General features: G+C 33.6%; 1 protein-coding gene across 3 annotated transcripts; it reads left to right on the top strand.

The window, feature by feature from the left end:
* Positions 1-4,235: 4,235 nt before the first annotated feature.
* Positions 4,236-15,559, top strand: LOC145114329 (uncharacterized). 3 transcript variants are annotated; one of them, XM_079050327.1, is made up of 6 exons: positions 4,236-4,377; positions 4,520-4,575; positions 13,240-13,337; positions 13,537-13,989; positions 14,076-14,623; positions 14,855-15,559. In XM_079050327.1, exons 2-6 carry the CDS (start codon positions 4,556-4,558, stop codon positions 15,512-15,514), a joined length of 1,779 nt encoding a protein of 592 aa, XP_078906453.1. In that variant the 5' UTR covers positions 4,236-4,377; positions 4,520-4,555; the 3' UTR covers positions 15,515-15,559. The 3 variants fall into 3 exon arrangements, with proteins under 3 accessions (XP_078906453.1, XP_078906451.1, XP_078906452.1); XM_079050325.1 differs by having other exon boundaries at positions 13,489-13,989; XM_079050326.1 differs by having other exon boundaries at positions 4,236-4,575; positions 13,489-13,989.
* Positions 15,560-17,065: the final 1,506 nt, after the last annotated feature.

Below are 17,065 nucleotides of genomic sequence, written 5' to 3'. Positions count from 1 at the left end.
AGGGATGTGATGGAGGTTGAGGGTGTGCAAGCCCTAGCCCTCACTTCCCTTAAATATGGTCACAAACCCCAAATTAGGGTTAATCACTCAGGTAATGTGACAATTGGGAAATTCCCGTCATCGACCGTCATTAGAGATTAACAACGACAAATGATGATAATATATCTTTTCATATTTTGGGAAAAATATGATCAGTTATATAACAATAGGGTAAAAATGAGTGACCAAAAAGTTACACCACTTTTTATAATGGTCAGTGTATTTGGAAAGTGCACAACAAAGTGGTCCGTTTTATAAACAAATAAAAATAAACTGTGTTAATAACTCTATTACCACTATAATGGCACAAAGAAATCGGTTAAGTTTTGGCTAACCTCACTAAAAGGAAAATTGTAGTACCCCGAGAGATAGGAACGTTAAAAAGAAAAAAGGTAAAAAACGGAGTTCGTATGAAGAAGATACAATTTTCTGAAAAATATAAAATACAGGTCAAAAATAAAAGTTACAATTTGGCAACACAACCTTAAGGAATGTTGTAGTACTACTAGAGAGCTACAAAAATATGTAAAAAGGGTAAGAACCAAGATTCATATAAGGAAGATATTAATTTTTATAAAAGATTTCAAGTTGTACACCAAATGTGTGACATGCTCAACGCACACGTCTGACACCCAAATTCGTCGAGATTAGAGAGACATAGACTATCAGGAGTGTGACACATGACAAACTTTAGATGGAGCCACGAGTAGAGTGCATGTCGCGCATGAACCATCTGATTTCTTCACACCCAAAACTCTCTCTCTCTCTCCCTCTCTCTCTCTCTCTCTCTATTTCTCCCTCTCTCTCTCTCTTTATATGTCTATCTCTCATGCCATGTCGAAAGTCCTCCCAATGGGCCGAAGCTTCGTGTGTAGTAGTATGGATGCTTCAGATTACACTACTAGAGTGACTTCATAACCCCATTTTGCTATTTTAAAGGTTTTACAGTGGGGAGGAATACATGATTTTCAAACTGATTTATCAAAATATATTTATATCTATAAATAAAGCATGAAACCTTAGGATAATGTAGCTATAGATGCTATGCCTAGTTGTAAACTATGATATTATGCCTAGGAGTTATGATGTCCAATAGTTTAGGAAGGGAATTACCTAGATGTTATAATGACTAATTTCCTAGGATAACATAGTACCTAGAAGTAATGTTGGTCAAATATAAGGATATGCACTGTACCTAATCGTTACTCTGCCCAAATATCCAATTTTCAAATTAACCGTAATTAGGGTATATATATATATATATATATATATATATATATATATATATATATATATATATACACTAGATAATTATGAGATCTAAAAGGTATGATTATCACATATAAAAGTAAAATGGTTTATATGGTGATTGTTATAGGAATTCACTAAGAAAGAAAGATAAAAGATAAAATATCTAAGGTTAATGAGTTAATGAGTTTTTATTATTCATCCTTAGCTTCATTAAATTCGGCTACCCTGAACATGTAATAGTTAATCTTGCGAGAGCCAAAAGGTTATATATAGATTTATACGGTGTTTGACACCCCTGCGTACGATTGCTAGCTACATTCCCGACATGATAACTTTCTTATTGCTCACTATTCGATGTCCAATGAAGCATCGTGCAGGGAAATCACTAGTCAAATAACTTCGATTATGGGGGCTCATGGTAATAAATTACAACCACCTTAGAGATCCAACTACCAAGAGGGGCGCCTTAGAGTCATAGATAAAATACGTTAGGATTAATAAGATATCCTAAAAGATAATATGATATGATCGGTAAATATCCTAAAAATATAGTAAATTAGGATTTGTAAAGTATCCAAAAAAGGATAGTTAGTTAGGCTTGGTTAGTATCCTATAAAAATAATAAGATAGGATTAGCGGAATGTCCTAAAAAGATAATAAGATAAGAGATAATATAATAAAGCATAGGAAGCTAGGAATTTAAGAAAAATGAATATAATCGTTGTAAAAATTTAGACAATTTGCAAAGTAAGTTTATCATATGTTTATCTCAAAACATGTGAACTCACCAACATCAAGTTGATATTTCCAAAAAATCGCATGTGTTCCTAAGATGGAGTAAGGATCAAGGCAAGGAAGGACTATCAGCTCGAAGATAGATATGTTTCATTTTATAGGTAGTTACACTTTGTACTCTGTGATTTGGGTATTCTATGTAAATAACATCACCACTCGGCATTTATGCCATCGGCTGGGGAAGGTGTGATAGGTGTCCGCCACGTCGTGACCATAAGCTTGTCACGTCGTGGCACATAAGGATTCATACGGGTTTTTACTACCATGGCCACATTGTGGCATATCCTTTACCACGACATCGAAATCATAAAATCCACATTTTAACTCTTTAACTTCCCAAAACATAAGGAAACATTTACCTAATATAGATGTTACATGTTTAGTGGTGCAGAGGTGGTGTGGAATGATGATAGTCCGGTGTAGGAGAGATAGAGATGGTGGTGTGGCTGATGTTAAGTGTAGAGAAATGATAAAATGGAGCATATTTCTTTGTTTCAAAATTTGGTACATGGCAAAGTATGGTTTATAGAAGACTCTAGGCATGTAAATCGGAATTTCATATTTCAAACACACATAGTTTGGGGCGATTCAGAACAGGGGATGAATGAGATGTGGGTATGATGGAGATGCAATGCTCCGGAGAAGGGGACATGGTTTGACGGTGATGCAACGATTATGGTGTCGAATGGTGGGTATGTTTCTATAGAGAAGAAGACATAAAATATATACAAAGATAAGGTTTTCTACTGAAAGTGTTTGGGGTTTTGCGGCCGGATTTTTGGGTGGATGAGGGTTACACTGGCGATAATGGCATATGAGATCTACCATTTTGGAGTGTTGGCGAGGTGGGATTAGGCTTGTGGAAATTGAGAGCACATCATCTTAAAATAGGAGGAGATGACGTAAAATAGATAGGGGCCGAGAATACTTTAATCTTTGGTCTTTTATAGATAAGAGTTGGATCCAATCAATGTACAATTTATGTGTACATACAGTTGTTCATTTGTATGATTTAAGTTCAGTATATATTATCTTAAAGTTATAATATTATTTTATTAAAGTCTGATTATAGTTTAAGCTTAAACACTTGAACGTGCAAAATTATATTAATATTTTATTACTTTATTTTTAGAAATGTAAAAGACATTTAAAACACAATGTAAAGACATTTAAAACACAGTCCATTCATATATTTGGCATCAAACATTATATATCAAAAATGAAAATATTTAAGGTTAAAGTTGAAGAATAAAGACTTTAAAAATCAAAAGTGGACAATAAATACGAGACAGGGGAAATATATATATATATATATATATATATATATATATATATATATATATATATATATATATATATATACACACACACACACACACACACATATATATATATATATATATATATATATATATATATATATATATATATATATATATATACAGAGAGAGAGAGAGCTAGGTTCAAATGTAGATTAACATCTATTATGTGAACATGTGGATAATGCTATTCTGTGAGAATTATAAGGAAAACATGTTATTTGATAATATGAATACGTTCAATCTTATATAATTATTTTAATTATTAAGCATTTTCATTAATTAAATCGTCTATAAGATTACTATACACTTTTTTTTAATTATTTTCATTCTGTCAGAATGTTATCAGGATGTTTATTGAGTCATATTCTGTGAGAATTAAAATAAATAAAAAACGATGAATAAAAACAAAAATGAATTAGAAATTGTGAAAATCCATTAAAATAACAATAGTTCTATGAGATTGAACGTATTTACATTACTAAACAACATATTCTCTTAGTAATTTTCATAAAATAGCATTATCCACACGTTCATACAATAGTTGTACATCCACGTTAAATATATTATTTTATTAAATACACAAATAAATATATTATTTTCTAAAAATAAAGGTTTTTTTGCGGAAAATCTCAAATATTTTGGGTTCGTTTACGCGCGAAATATTTTCAAATTAATTTGTTACGGGTTGAACTAGGAATAAAATGGTAAAAATGCAAACTTTTATTGGTTTTTAGGATTTTTTGGACTATTTTGTAAACTAATCAAAATATTTAGATACCAGATATTTAAAAGAAAATCAAAATGGTAATGTGGTTTGGCTGTCTGTTTGCTGTTCTGGCCTCTGGGTCAAACCTTTTGTTTTCTTGTCCCGATCACGATGGAGCTGCTTTATAAATCGCGTCCACCATGTTTTGGAGTCTGTGTCGCTTTATCATCTTCAGATACTTTGGGCCTTCGTTTCCCGTCATTGGTAAACCTTCAATTATTCGTTTTTTATTATCTACTTCTTGTTTTGTAAGGCAATTGACAGTGGATCGATCTTCTTCTCCGAGCTTCTCATTCCAGCTACTGATGAACCGTTTTTGTTTCTAACTTGACTTCTTAATATGCAGCGAATCTCATAATCATTGAAAGACCACGAAAGCGACATGCACCGAATTTTGAGAAGGTATGTAGTGGTGGTTGATTTTCAATAACCTGAATCTAATTTTTTTTTGAATTTTCTGTTTATATGGTGAAGAGAACGTACAGTATTTGGCGATTTAAATCTCATCATTTACGCCATGTTAAGTTGAGCAGTTGCGTAATGCATTGATTTATAAATATATAGTCCATTGTCCAAACCGTAAGCCTCGTTTTTCCTCCACCCTTCAAACCACAACATGAACACACGTCTAGAAGCATAAGTAAAAGAATCGAAAATCAAATACATGGATTATAAGAGGAACCACTGGATAGGAGGAGAATATAAGTTTCTAGGCTGGGGATGGTCAACGGTGGAGTTACGATGGTTGATGGCCCCAACTAATTAATAAATAAAAATTATGGGAATCTGATCATATAATAATAGTTTTATCACAAAAATACAAAAATGATTTGTGCAAATCGTTTACTTGTTTACAGCAAAGAATACTGAGCGAGTTTGGTCAAAATCGGCTTAAATATATATAACATCAAATTAAGCTGATTAGTTATCCACTTCAGTTTATATAAAAAATCTACAAGTATCTATAAACAATAATAAAAAAAACCTTATAGTTTAATTGATGCTGCTGAAACACGATATATGTAGTTTAAGAGTAGAATATGTAGAGTATGTTAGCTGTTTAAAGAAAATATATAAGCAATAAATATATCGTTCAATTAAATTGCACAAACTTCATTTGTTTAATTAATTATTAATGGGTTAAGTTAAATGTCACATATATCGTCAATGGGCTTTCAGCTTTGTTGTATTTTGTTCTTAGATATTTGTTGAATATATAAACTTTTATTTTCTTAGAAAAATAGTCGAAAAACTCAGCAATATGGGGTAGTCTAACCCTAGCACGTTTTGTCAAAAACTGTAATGCTGTTCAAAAAACAATTAATTGAAACAATTAAGTAAAAAGTGATGAGTAAATAAACAGCTAGAAAAGAAAACTAATTGGATGCTTCCTGTAAAACATTTAATGAGAAAATATAAACTATTAATATATATACTTTTAGTTTGGCATGGCCTAGGATTCATTTTTTTGGGTGAAACCTATTAATCCAAGTTAACTATACTTCCAGCATGGATCGTAATTAGTATCTACTTTCACCTTCTTTTTTATAGAGAAAATTACAAAAATCGCCTAATCTCTTAATTATTTTGTGTAAAATAACCAAAAAAAATTAAAATTACAAAAATAGCCATGAAAATCACAGATGGACTCGGTCCATCTGTGATTTTACTTGTCCATCTGAAAGCGTACAAGTTGTTAAAATACATCTATTCTTTAGCGACTTGTACGTTCGCAGTCTATCTGTGATTTTGCCTCCATCTGTCATTTCCCCTTTTTCAGGGGTATAAAAACGTAATTTTTTTTCTTCTTTCATTTTTCAAACTTTTTTTGGAGAATTCTTTCTCTAGAGACATTATGTACGATTTCATTTTTCGAAGTTTTTGTTGGAAAATTCATTTTATTAGAGATGTTTTAAACGAATATTTCAAAGAAATAAGAACTAAATTGATAATTTTTTGTTAAAATTTATATAATATAATGTTGTTTCGTAGTTAAACCTTATTAATTTTGTAGTCAAAATTAAAATTTAAAAAAAAAACGCAAAATCACAGTTCGGATAAGAGGAAATCACAGATGAACTTAGTTTATCTGCGACCATTTATTTTTAATTCCAGGGTTTCTCTGAATTTGAAAGTTATCACTTAGTAAGTTTCCATACCAAGGCTCAATCCAATTAAGTCGATAGCGTCTACCGATTTCGCCATATCCCCTTTTTGAGATGAAAATCTCATTGTGATCCCGTTCCCCTTTTTCTTTCATTTATACCGGAACAGTTGAATTCATTAGATAGATGCCGATTACTGTCTCGAAAAAGTGTTTTCTCCTCTTTGTCTATCTTCTTTCATCTTCTATATCTATAGGAGGCTTATATTCGGTCCAATCAAAAACGATTTTATCATTTCTGTATCAGCAATTCAATATAGGTGGATACATGCGCTATACATCAGCCTCTTTTCCACTCATTTACCCATGAAATTTCGAATACTTGAACGGTCGATTATTTTCATATTAAAAAAAAGAATATTTAATTGTGATAAAAAAGAAAAATGGAAATTCTATATCGCTAGATTAATTGTTATCTTCTATAATATTTAACAATTATTTGAAATTCTATATTCTATTCTTTAATATATTAATATTCATTATGAATAGTGAATATGAATAGCTAAGAATTAAAATAGTATAATAGTGAATAGCAAAGATTCTAAGAGTTTATTCATTCAAAGATCGGGGTACTTATACAGAAAAAATCAAAAAAACTAAAAAAAAACCACATGCAAACGTACAAGTCGCTAAAGCACGATTGTGATTTAGTGACTTGTACGTTCGCAGATGGAATGCTAAAATCGCAGATGGGCTTAATCCATCTGCGATTTTCATGGGTATATTTGTAATTTGGGTTTTTTTTTTTACTATTTTCAACAAAGTAATTAAAGAATTTTGTTATATTTGCAATTTTCTTTTTTTTTTGTATAGGAAAATTGAGTAATCAAACCCTTATAAATGATATTTTTGACAAAAATGACCACAATTTCTTTTTTTGGTAAAATAACCACATTCTCCGGAACACATTGTTACGGATTACGATTCCGGACCATGGTTCCGGAATAGATTTGACTTTTTTTTTTGCATGTAAGTTTTGTTTTTATAAAATGTATATGTTTTGCTTTCATAAAATGTATACATTTTGGGTTTATATAATATAAAATGCAATTAAAATGAACATGCAAGTAATAAATACATAAACTAAATAAAGGATATGTCGGTAGGTCATATTACAAATATGTTTTTTAAATTATCTTTGTTCTTATACCCCAACATATTTCTGTTAGTCGTTTTCTATAATCCATAGTCAATGGACCGGTGGTTTTACCCTCTATATAAATCGATTTTCCAGTGATCAACACCTCTAGGAACCAACATATAAACACCCCACAATCTCATCTGCTGTCAATCTGTTGTGGTATGTCTAGGGCCTTTTCGGGGGGTCACCTTGAAGCTCTCAAGTGGGATTGAATCAGTTGGTTCGGTACCCCAGTAGTTGTCTTTCACTAGCAGTTTGTGGATAAACCAATCCTCATTTTTCGAACAGTAGCCTCCCTTCCACCGAGTATCATATATAGTCATTTTAAATGTCTTCAAATCCAAAGAACCCAAAAACTAATGAGATTGTGGTATGTTGATTGGGATGTAAAGCAACAAAAAAGTTAGAAATAATTAATTAGTATATTAATACTCAGATAATGTTATCCAAACTAAATTATACCGTATCACACTCTGTCCAAGTTGGGTAAATGGATCTTCCAGCCTTGTCACTCTAGTCATATGCATCGGTGTTGAAAGTTGATAGCTCCACCGTCCACCGAGCATCATCTGCTCTATGCTCTAGTAGTAATGAGATCTACATCATGGTGTGCTGCCAATTTTTTTGCAGTGAAGTAAATATTATTGTTAGAAGTATAGTATGTAATAATCAAATAATTATATGACTTACATCACATGAAAACCATCCTCCATGATTATTCGTATATAATCATGTCTTATACCATATAGACATAACTTTTTGGCGTTTAGAACGCCTAAGAGGTGCTTGCTCCGGTGTTTTGTAATCATCCTTTGGAATCTCTGTTACGTCGTACGGGTAAATAACCGGAGACTACTGCTCAGGGCCGACATTCAGCGGTTGTTCATGGCTGACATTCAGCGACTGTTCAGGGTAGTATCCCTATACGCTTCAATAATGTATACTTGTAAATGATGCAAAAACATAACGACCATAAACAATGAAATAAATAGAAATGTACCTCCATCCCTTTCGAGGTACCAACATCGTCTCCGGGAGTCTTATTGATAAGTTTTAGAATCATGGCTAAAGTAGCCTCATGCTCTACTAAACGCTCATCCTGAGACCGCAACTACTTGCGACATTAACGGACCTTATTTTTCAATTGACCGACCTTTTTCGGAAAGTCACTAATAATTTGGTCATTGTCAGTTGATGGGTCAGCGGGCGGCGGTCGTGGTAGTGGCGGGTGAGATGGATCATCTATTTGTGCCTTCTTTTCTCGATACTCATGGGTAGGGCAGTTTTTGGGTGATGGTGTTAGGGAAGGTGCCCCGTGAACTTCAGGGTCAGGAAAATCAGGGCGATCAATCCACGCCGAGCTAACAACCCACCATTCAGCACGTATCTCATTTTCTGTCGGCTCCACCTTCAGTACGAGTCTATTACCCTGCTAACAAAATTATAAAATTACAAATAAACACAAATTATAAAATGTATACTTAAATAATAAAGTAACCACATGTCTTTTATTAGTAAAAACTGGTTGCAGTGAGTCTTTTGTAACGACCTAAGTTTTGACCATGCAACAGCCCGAGGGATCACATTTTGTTGTCGAGTACCAAATAAATTGTTCACCAGAAAAGTATCAAGAATCCATATCTGAATGTTAGCAAACAAATAAATAAAAAATAGTTAGAATGTTAGCAAAAAAAATAAATAATAAATTCTTCATTATATACTTACCTTAAAAGTGTATAAAACCCCTTGTAGGGTGTAGGTCAATGTTTGAGGTTCGTTCTCTTTCGGTTCTTCTGGATGTATAAACTTATCAACCTTATTGAATACAGTATCTAGTTGTATGTATAATTGATCTCAAATTATTTTCCCACATAGATATCTGCCACATAAAAATTAGTTAGCAATTTAGTTTCTAAAAAATATTAGTAACGATAGGTAATTTAAATTAATTAGTAATTATAAAATAAATGACATTATACCTGTTGAATTCATCAAGGTTGGATAGAAAAGCAAAATACTCTTTTGTAATAGGTTGTTTAGCCAACCGCCCATTAAAACCCTTCTCTAACAGGTATAGAAGACATACATAAACTGCATCCTCGACAGATAACTCATTAAGTAAATTTTTAAACACCTTCATAACATGGTCTAATTTGACCAAGACATTCGTCGGGACCATAGGAAAGGCACGGGAATAGAAGGCAACGCCGGATGCAGAAGTAGGAAAATAGTCACCAAATTGGAAGCAGGTGATGAGACAAAAAAATTTCTTCCCAAAAGACAACTCGTACCCCGCATTCTCATAAACCATTTCCTCTACATGGCTTTGGGGGTCGGTGCTGACTTCGTGGGAAAAGACGTAATCTAGAAGTAAAGGATCCCCATCTACATTAGGAATGTCTAACCACCTCCCGAAACATGTATTCTAGAACATAGTCTCGCATTCGGGTCTGTTTCTGAATGCCGCAAGGATTTCCCCACCGATTTCACTACAAGAAAAAAGGGTATTAGCGGCGACAAAAGTCGCCACTATTGCTCACCAAAGTCGCCACTAATAGCTTTACCAGCGACACGTCGCCGCTATTCAGTCGCCGCTATTGCCTCGTCGCTATTGCTCAAAAAGTCGCCGCTAATGTTACGTGTCGCCGCTAATGATAATGTCGCCGCTAATGCTACGTGTCGCCGCTAATGCTTCAGTCGCCACTAATGCCCTATGTCGCCGCTAATAGTGTCGCCGCTATTGCCGTTTATTTATTTTTTTTTAAAAGCAGCCAATCTCGGCTGTCCGAAAACCGATACAAAATAACGTTAAATGCAGAAAAACTGATACGTTAAATGCAGAAACACGATTACATAACATCCAAGTTTTATAATACCATACATACACCAAAATAAATAACAAAATTCTTATAAATTTATGTCATACTACAAATGCTAATAAAAGATAAAACTAATACGACGTGTCATCATCCCCGCCACCGTTGTTCCATCCTATAAGCTCCACAGTTGACTCCGGATCGTTGGACATTGATCGAAGATTCTCCAACTACATAATAAATAACAACTTATAAACTTGTAAGTTAACCTATTAACTTAAACCAAACTAAAAATTACCAAATGACATTGTAGCGTCCTACTTGTTTTTTGTTTCATTTTTCCATTATGACATTGTAGTTTACATATTTCACACAAAATACAAATACACACATACATACAATATACACATATATACATACTTTTTATACACATAAAACAACCATGAACACAATCCAAACTGCACACAAATACATACATACATACATTATACACATATACACGTATTTTTTATACACGCACATATATGAAATACACACAATTTTCACACACATATATATGAAATACACACACATATAACATATTTCACACACATATGAAATACACACATATATACAAATAAACACACAAATGCACACATATATACAAAATACCCAGTCACAATAAATAGAAGTAATAGAACATGTGGTGGCCTGTGGTGGCGTGTGGTGGTCCAGTGGTGGCGGTAGTGGCGGGTGGTGGTCGGGAACACAATCAACAAAACTAAAATTGTAATTTTTTTGCAATTAACCACTCCAATAAGTTTAAAATCAATGTTACAAGAGAAAATGGACTGAAAATTGACCTGGAAAAGCTTGGTTTCGGCGGAAAATCCTTGGTCTCACCGGAAAAAGCTTGGTCCTCACCGGAAAATCCTTGCCCACCAATGGTATCTTTACCCAAAATTGCTAAATGTGACAATATCCCACTCTAATCGACGAAAGTGCTGAAGGAAGCGATGCAGACGAGAGAAAGAAACGAGATTTGCAGTGAAACAGAAGAGAAAATGGGAAAAGATCGACGTTTTTGGGGTTAAGTGCGTCGACCTTTAGCGGCGACGCCTTTACCAGCGACAATTTTGGCTTTAGCGGCGATTTCCCTCAATACCGGCGACACTTAGGAGGGAAACATTACCGCGCCATTTTTTTCGACAATTAGCGGCGACTCGATTAGGTCTTTAGCGGCGACTTTTGTCGCTGGTATTGCTTTTATGTATTCTTCGATTATCCTCGCCGTTGGATTAGAAACACGATCGAACGGTCTTAATTTACCAGAACGTGAAAGCGCGGATCCGTGTCTACAGTCATTAGCGGCGACGCCAATAGCGGCGACACCTACTTTTAGCGGCGACAATTTGATGTGTCGCTGCTAAAAGTAGGTGTCGCCGCTATTGGCGTCGCCGCTAATGACTGTATTTCTTGTAGTGTTTTGGGTTTACACGGGATTGTAATTGATGCGTCAACAATCATATCGTACTGCACAAATAAAAAAGGTGTTAGTATTTCATTCTAAAATGGAAATGACCAATATTCTGGACATGTTCTTCATGTTCCGGAGGCGTTCATCGTGTTCCGGAATGGTTCTTCGCCTTCTTAAGCCTTCCAGAATGACATTTTAAGATCCGGAACACGACATTTCGATGTAAATCAACAATAACTAAACATCTAAACTACTTTTCAGTTGGTCCTATAACAATTGCATCTTTAATTTAAACTCTGAAACGTTTTCAATTCATTCCGGATGTGGTCTACTACATCCAGAACCGTAAGTAACAGTAGGAAACGAATAACATACTCGTAAAATAATGGGGTCGTAGTGCTCGTCTTCCATGTCAGAGATGGGTGTTGATGCGTGTCGGAGATGGAAGTTGCATGCCGGAATCGAGTCGGAACGTCGTAATCTAGTCGGAACGTCGGAATCGAGTCAGAACGTCATGATCGGAATGCGCCTTTCTGGAAGGAAGTTGCCGCCTCAAATTATATTATTTATTTTGAAATTCAAAAACCCAATCCAGAACATATACGGTACCTCTGAAATAGGTATTCCGGACCCAATGAAATGGGCCGGGCCACCAGAAAAATAATTCGGAATTAGTTTCAGAACACCCATTCCGGAATATATGGTTATTTTGCCAAAAAAAAATGTTATCTTTAAAAAAAAAAAACCTAAAAAAAATAGTTAGATTATTCGATTCATGCTTTTGCTTATCTTTTCTACCCGCGTTTCTTTATCGTGGCCTGTGGACTAACATTTTATATGAAAAGATTTATATATATACAGGGATCTTTACAAGGATCATGGCAAGCTAAAATTTTATACACAGTGAAAATTATTATTGTTATTATTATTATTCATTTATGATAAAAAAAAATTCTATCGAGGTTTTCCACTGAAGCAACTATAGCCTCCTTATCTCATTTGTATGGAAGTAGGGTATTTTTGTTGTTGATTTAAATTAATTTAAATAAAAAGCTTAATGTATCAATATTCAATACAACAAGAAATAGAATAAAAATCACAATATAGGTGTTGCTTGAGGTTTACAAAAAATAGATTAATAATAATTTAAGTGTAGATTAGCGGTAGCTTAAAGTATAAATACGTTACTCTTATATGTACAAAATTTAAGTATAATAGCATATATATTATCAAAATCTATAAAATAATAAAAAAAAAAAAGCAAAAAAAAACAAAAAAACAAAAAAACAAAAATTAACCAGGCTTGCAATTTTCTGCGGGGATGTTCGCCACTTTATTTTCATTTTACGAAATCAACTCTTCATATCAATTAAAGCAAACAAGAAGATAAATTTGAATTAAATTTTTTTACGTACTTATTTTATGATGAACAATTTCGTTGTTGGTAGCATGATACAGTTTCAGTGGCTAATGCGCTATGAGCCTGCAGGATAATAAACAGTTGGAGAGCACCGCAGCCTTTGCCACCACCATCGCCACCTCCGCCTCCGCCACAACCTGATTATCCTGGTCAAGTGCTACTTGCTGGTAAGTAGCATCATATAGAGATTTCTTACCAGCATGCAAAACTCTGATGAATCTTTGTTAATTTCATGTACAAAGCCGGAATTTATTATAGCGAAAACTTGTCTTTACAAATTACATTGCACTTATCAATACATTGGAAATTTAAAAATAGATAACAGAAGAAGGGACTTTATCGATCTGTGTGTTCCTCTTTATGAAGCATCAATGAAAGGAGATTGGAATGCTGCTCAACTCCTCATTCGTAATCGGGAATATCTGTTACGTTATAGTATTACTCATAACTATGAAACAGTACTTCACGTTGCAGCATCAGGTCAAAGCAACCCCGAAAGCATCAACTATGTGGAAAATCTTATGCGTCTGATGAACAGGGAAGACTTGCAGCTTCAGAATAAAAATGGAAACACTGCTCTTTCTTTAGCAGCTGCAGCTGGAAATGTCGAAATTGCTAGAATTATGTTGAGAAAGAATGGTGATCTGCCCATAATCCCTAATAAGGAAAACATGATGCCTCTCTACATTGCTGCCTTATGTGGAAACATAGATATGGTGAAGTATCTCTATAAAGATTTTCAGGGAATGCGTGGTCCAGGTTGGACAACAACGACCATGAGTTGGGTCTTGGTGAAGTGCATTGAGTGTGATATGTTTGGTAAGTATTCTAGTTTTTGATACACATTCTTGCATATACATTTTATGCTTAAGTTTAATGATTTTCAAATACCGGTTTAATTGCAGATGTGGTATTAGATATATTGGAGGACCACTCGGAACTCCCCGAACACCGTCAAAGAACCTTTGCACTAAAGGCTTTGGCTAGAAAGTCTAGTGCATTTAACGGAATAGAACCAACGAAATGTAAAGTCGTGCGAATACTGGGACTGATTTGGGAAAATTTTGAGGGGGAACGCAAGGCTGTAATAGATGATATACTTAGAGGCCATCCCGACGAAAATGGATTACACCCCAATGGAATACTTTTTATTGCAGCCGAAATGGGCAATACTAATTTTTTGGTTGAGCTCATTCGTAAATATCCTGATATTATATGGAAAAAAAATGACAATCATCAAAGTATATTTCATGTTGCTGTCTCATATCGTCATGTGAACATCTATAAACTATTATACGAGATAGGCTCGTTAAAGACTTTAATATTTCCTCTTAAAGATCAAGATGGTAATAATATGTTGCACTTGGTTGGAAAGAAGTCAATGAGAAGCCGCCTCGATCAAGATGTCTCTGGGGCAGCTTTTGAGTTGCAACGTGAATTGTTATGGTTCAAGGTACGTATATGTTGTGTAACAAGATTAGATATCAAAGAGGGTAACATATTTTCTAAGAAAAATAGATAACATATTAGAAAACTGGTCAATAAGTTGTTCACTAAGAATATGATATAACATATTGGTTAACCTGTAAAAAATAGAGTACTCTAACAAGAATAGATATTACATTTACATTTTGCAATGCTTGTAATTAGGGAAGAATTAATAGTTTTATATGTTGTGTTGTAGGAAGTAGAATCTATGATACTTCCGGATTACAAAGAACGGAAGAACAATGAGGGCCAAACCCCATATGAACTATTCACCAAGGATCACAAAGATTTAGTTGTTGACGGAGAGAAATGGATGAAAGACACAGCTAGTCAATGCATGGTGGTTGCTGCACTAATAACCACCGTAGTATTTGCAGTAGCTTATACAATCCCAGGTGGCTATAGGCAAAGTGATGACAAAGAGAAAGGTTATAAGGAAGGCTTACCTGTTTTTCTTTACAACGGGCCCTTCCTAGCATTTGTGGTGTTAGATGCCCTCTCTTTAATCATGTCCTCGACTTCAATCCTTGTTTTCCTATCCATGCTTACTTCTCGTTACACTCAAGAGGATTTCAGAAAATCGTTACCCAAAAAACTATTGGCAGGACTGTTAATGCTTTTCCTCTCCATAGTCACCATGATGATTTCTTTTAGTGTCAGCTTCTTCGTGTTATACAACAGTCATAGGTTTATTGCACTAGCAATCTCTATTGCTGTAGTTTCTGTTATACCTATATTTTTCCATGGTTTGCTACAATATCCTCTTTTAAAAGATGTATTCCGCTCCACATTTGATTCAGGGCGTCTCTTTAAGCCCAAGAAACAAATGCTTTATTATCAAAATCCAAATTTGTAAGTGTTGGTTTGAATTAATTGAAATTCCATAGAAAGAAAAATCCAAGTGTCTAAGTGTTGCATTGAATTAACTGAAGTTCCATCTAAAGATTTTGTTTCAAGACAATATTGTTTATTATGTAAGTTAATATATATATATATATATATATATATATATATATATATATATATATATATATATATATATATATATATATATATATATATATATATATATATATATATATATGGGGATAGGGAATATACATTACAGCCCCACCTAAGCTTAGGTACTAAACCTCTAAAATATGTCGTTTTAACTTGGTAAATATACCCTGTTTGGTTTCACTTGGTAAATATATCATCCTCGATAACATTAATTTCTTTCATTATCGTTTTACCATCTTTGTTTTCTTTCCTCCATTATCGTTTATTAATTCACACAAGTGAACATTACTTTTTTCCACTGTTACGAAGGGCAAAGATAATCAATATTCTTGCTTCCTTATCTAAACCCTAAACCTAAACCCTAAACCCTAAACCCTAAGCCGTAAACCGTATTGTGTCGATCTTGAATTTTCATCTTCAAATATTAATCGTGAATCCACTAACCGTAATCTTTATATAGTAAAACAATGTATTTTCAAGAGGTTTAATACCTAAGCTTATGTGGGGCTGTAATGTATATTCCCTTTTCCCTATATATATATATATATATATATATATATATATATATATATATATATATATATATATATATATATATATATATAGAGAGAGAGAGAGAGAGCTAGGTTCAAATGTTTCTAGCAAATATTGTATTCCTAAATGCACCAGTCACAAATTAACAAATAATTAAATAATAAAATTAATTAATAAGGTATATTTGTAATCCTGCTATGAATAGTTATGGTAATTAATTGGAATATTTAATAACCTATAAATCTGGAAAAGGAAAATCAATTTATAAACCCTATAAAACCACCGACCGACCCCTTCATTAAAATCCATCGTATTTGCTCCTTCCCCACCTACGGCGTTCACCTCCTTGAAGTCCCCTTCAACTCCTCCGACCATGGCCTCCTTCCTAACTCTGAGAACACCGATTCTCTCTCTCTAGATCTACTATTTCCTTGCCGGGAAAGAGCTTTACTCATGAGAGGTAGAGTTATTACCACAACAGAATGCGAAGATGGAGTTAAATCAAGAATTGCATCTTGTAGTAAAAGGGTGAGTTAAATCAAAAATTGTATCGCCAGTTTTATTGATTTGGGTTTTATTTTAATTTCTTTGATTTGATTTTTGATCCTATACGTAAATCTAAAACAAATTTGATTGACGCATATATATATATATATATATATATATATATATTTTTTTCAAATTGTTGATTTGATTTTTATAGCAGTGGGCTTAAAATCTAATGTAATAATGACAAACGCTTTTGGAATTAAGACTTTCCGAAATTGAGATTAAATTGGGGTTTGGTAAATAGCCACTCGGGGGTTGAGGTTTGATTCATTTGTTCATCCTCTTCTTGACCTTTGCTTTTTTGTTCATTTTGTTATTATAT

Source organism: Lactuca virosa, chromosome 5, assembly GCF_052849685.1.
Source record: "Lactuca virosa cultivar CGN04683 chromosome 5, Lactuca_virosa_CGN04683_v6, whole genome shotgun sequence".
NCBI classification, from domain to species: Eukaryota; Viridiplantae; Streptophyta; class Magnoliopsida; order Asterales; family Asteraceae; genus Lactuca; species Lactuca virosa.
Note: the sequence above shows the minus strand (reverse complement) of the source record. Positions and strands in the feature narration are given on the sequence as shown.

Excerpts from the sequence above, each read along its gene's own strand:
- LOC145114329 (XM_079050325.1), top strand. The coding sequence starts at position 4,556 with ATGCACCGAATTTTGAGAAG. Across the intron at positions 4,576-13,239 it reads ATGCACCGAATTTTGAGAAG|GATAATAAACAGTTGGAGAG; the intron begins GTATGTAGTGGT and ends ATGAGCCTGCAG. Across the intron at positions 13,338-13,488 it reads TGGTCAAGTGCTACTTGCTG|ATAACAGAAGAAGGGACTTT; the intron begins GTAAGTAGCATC and ends ATTTAAAAATAG.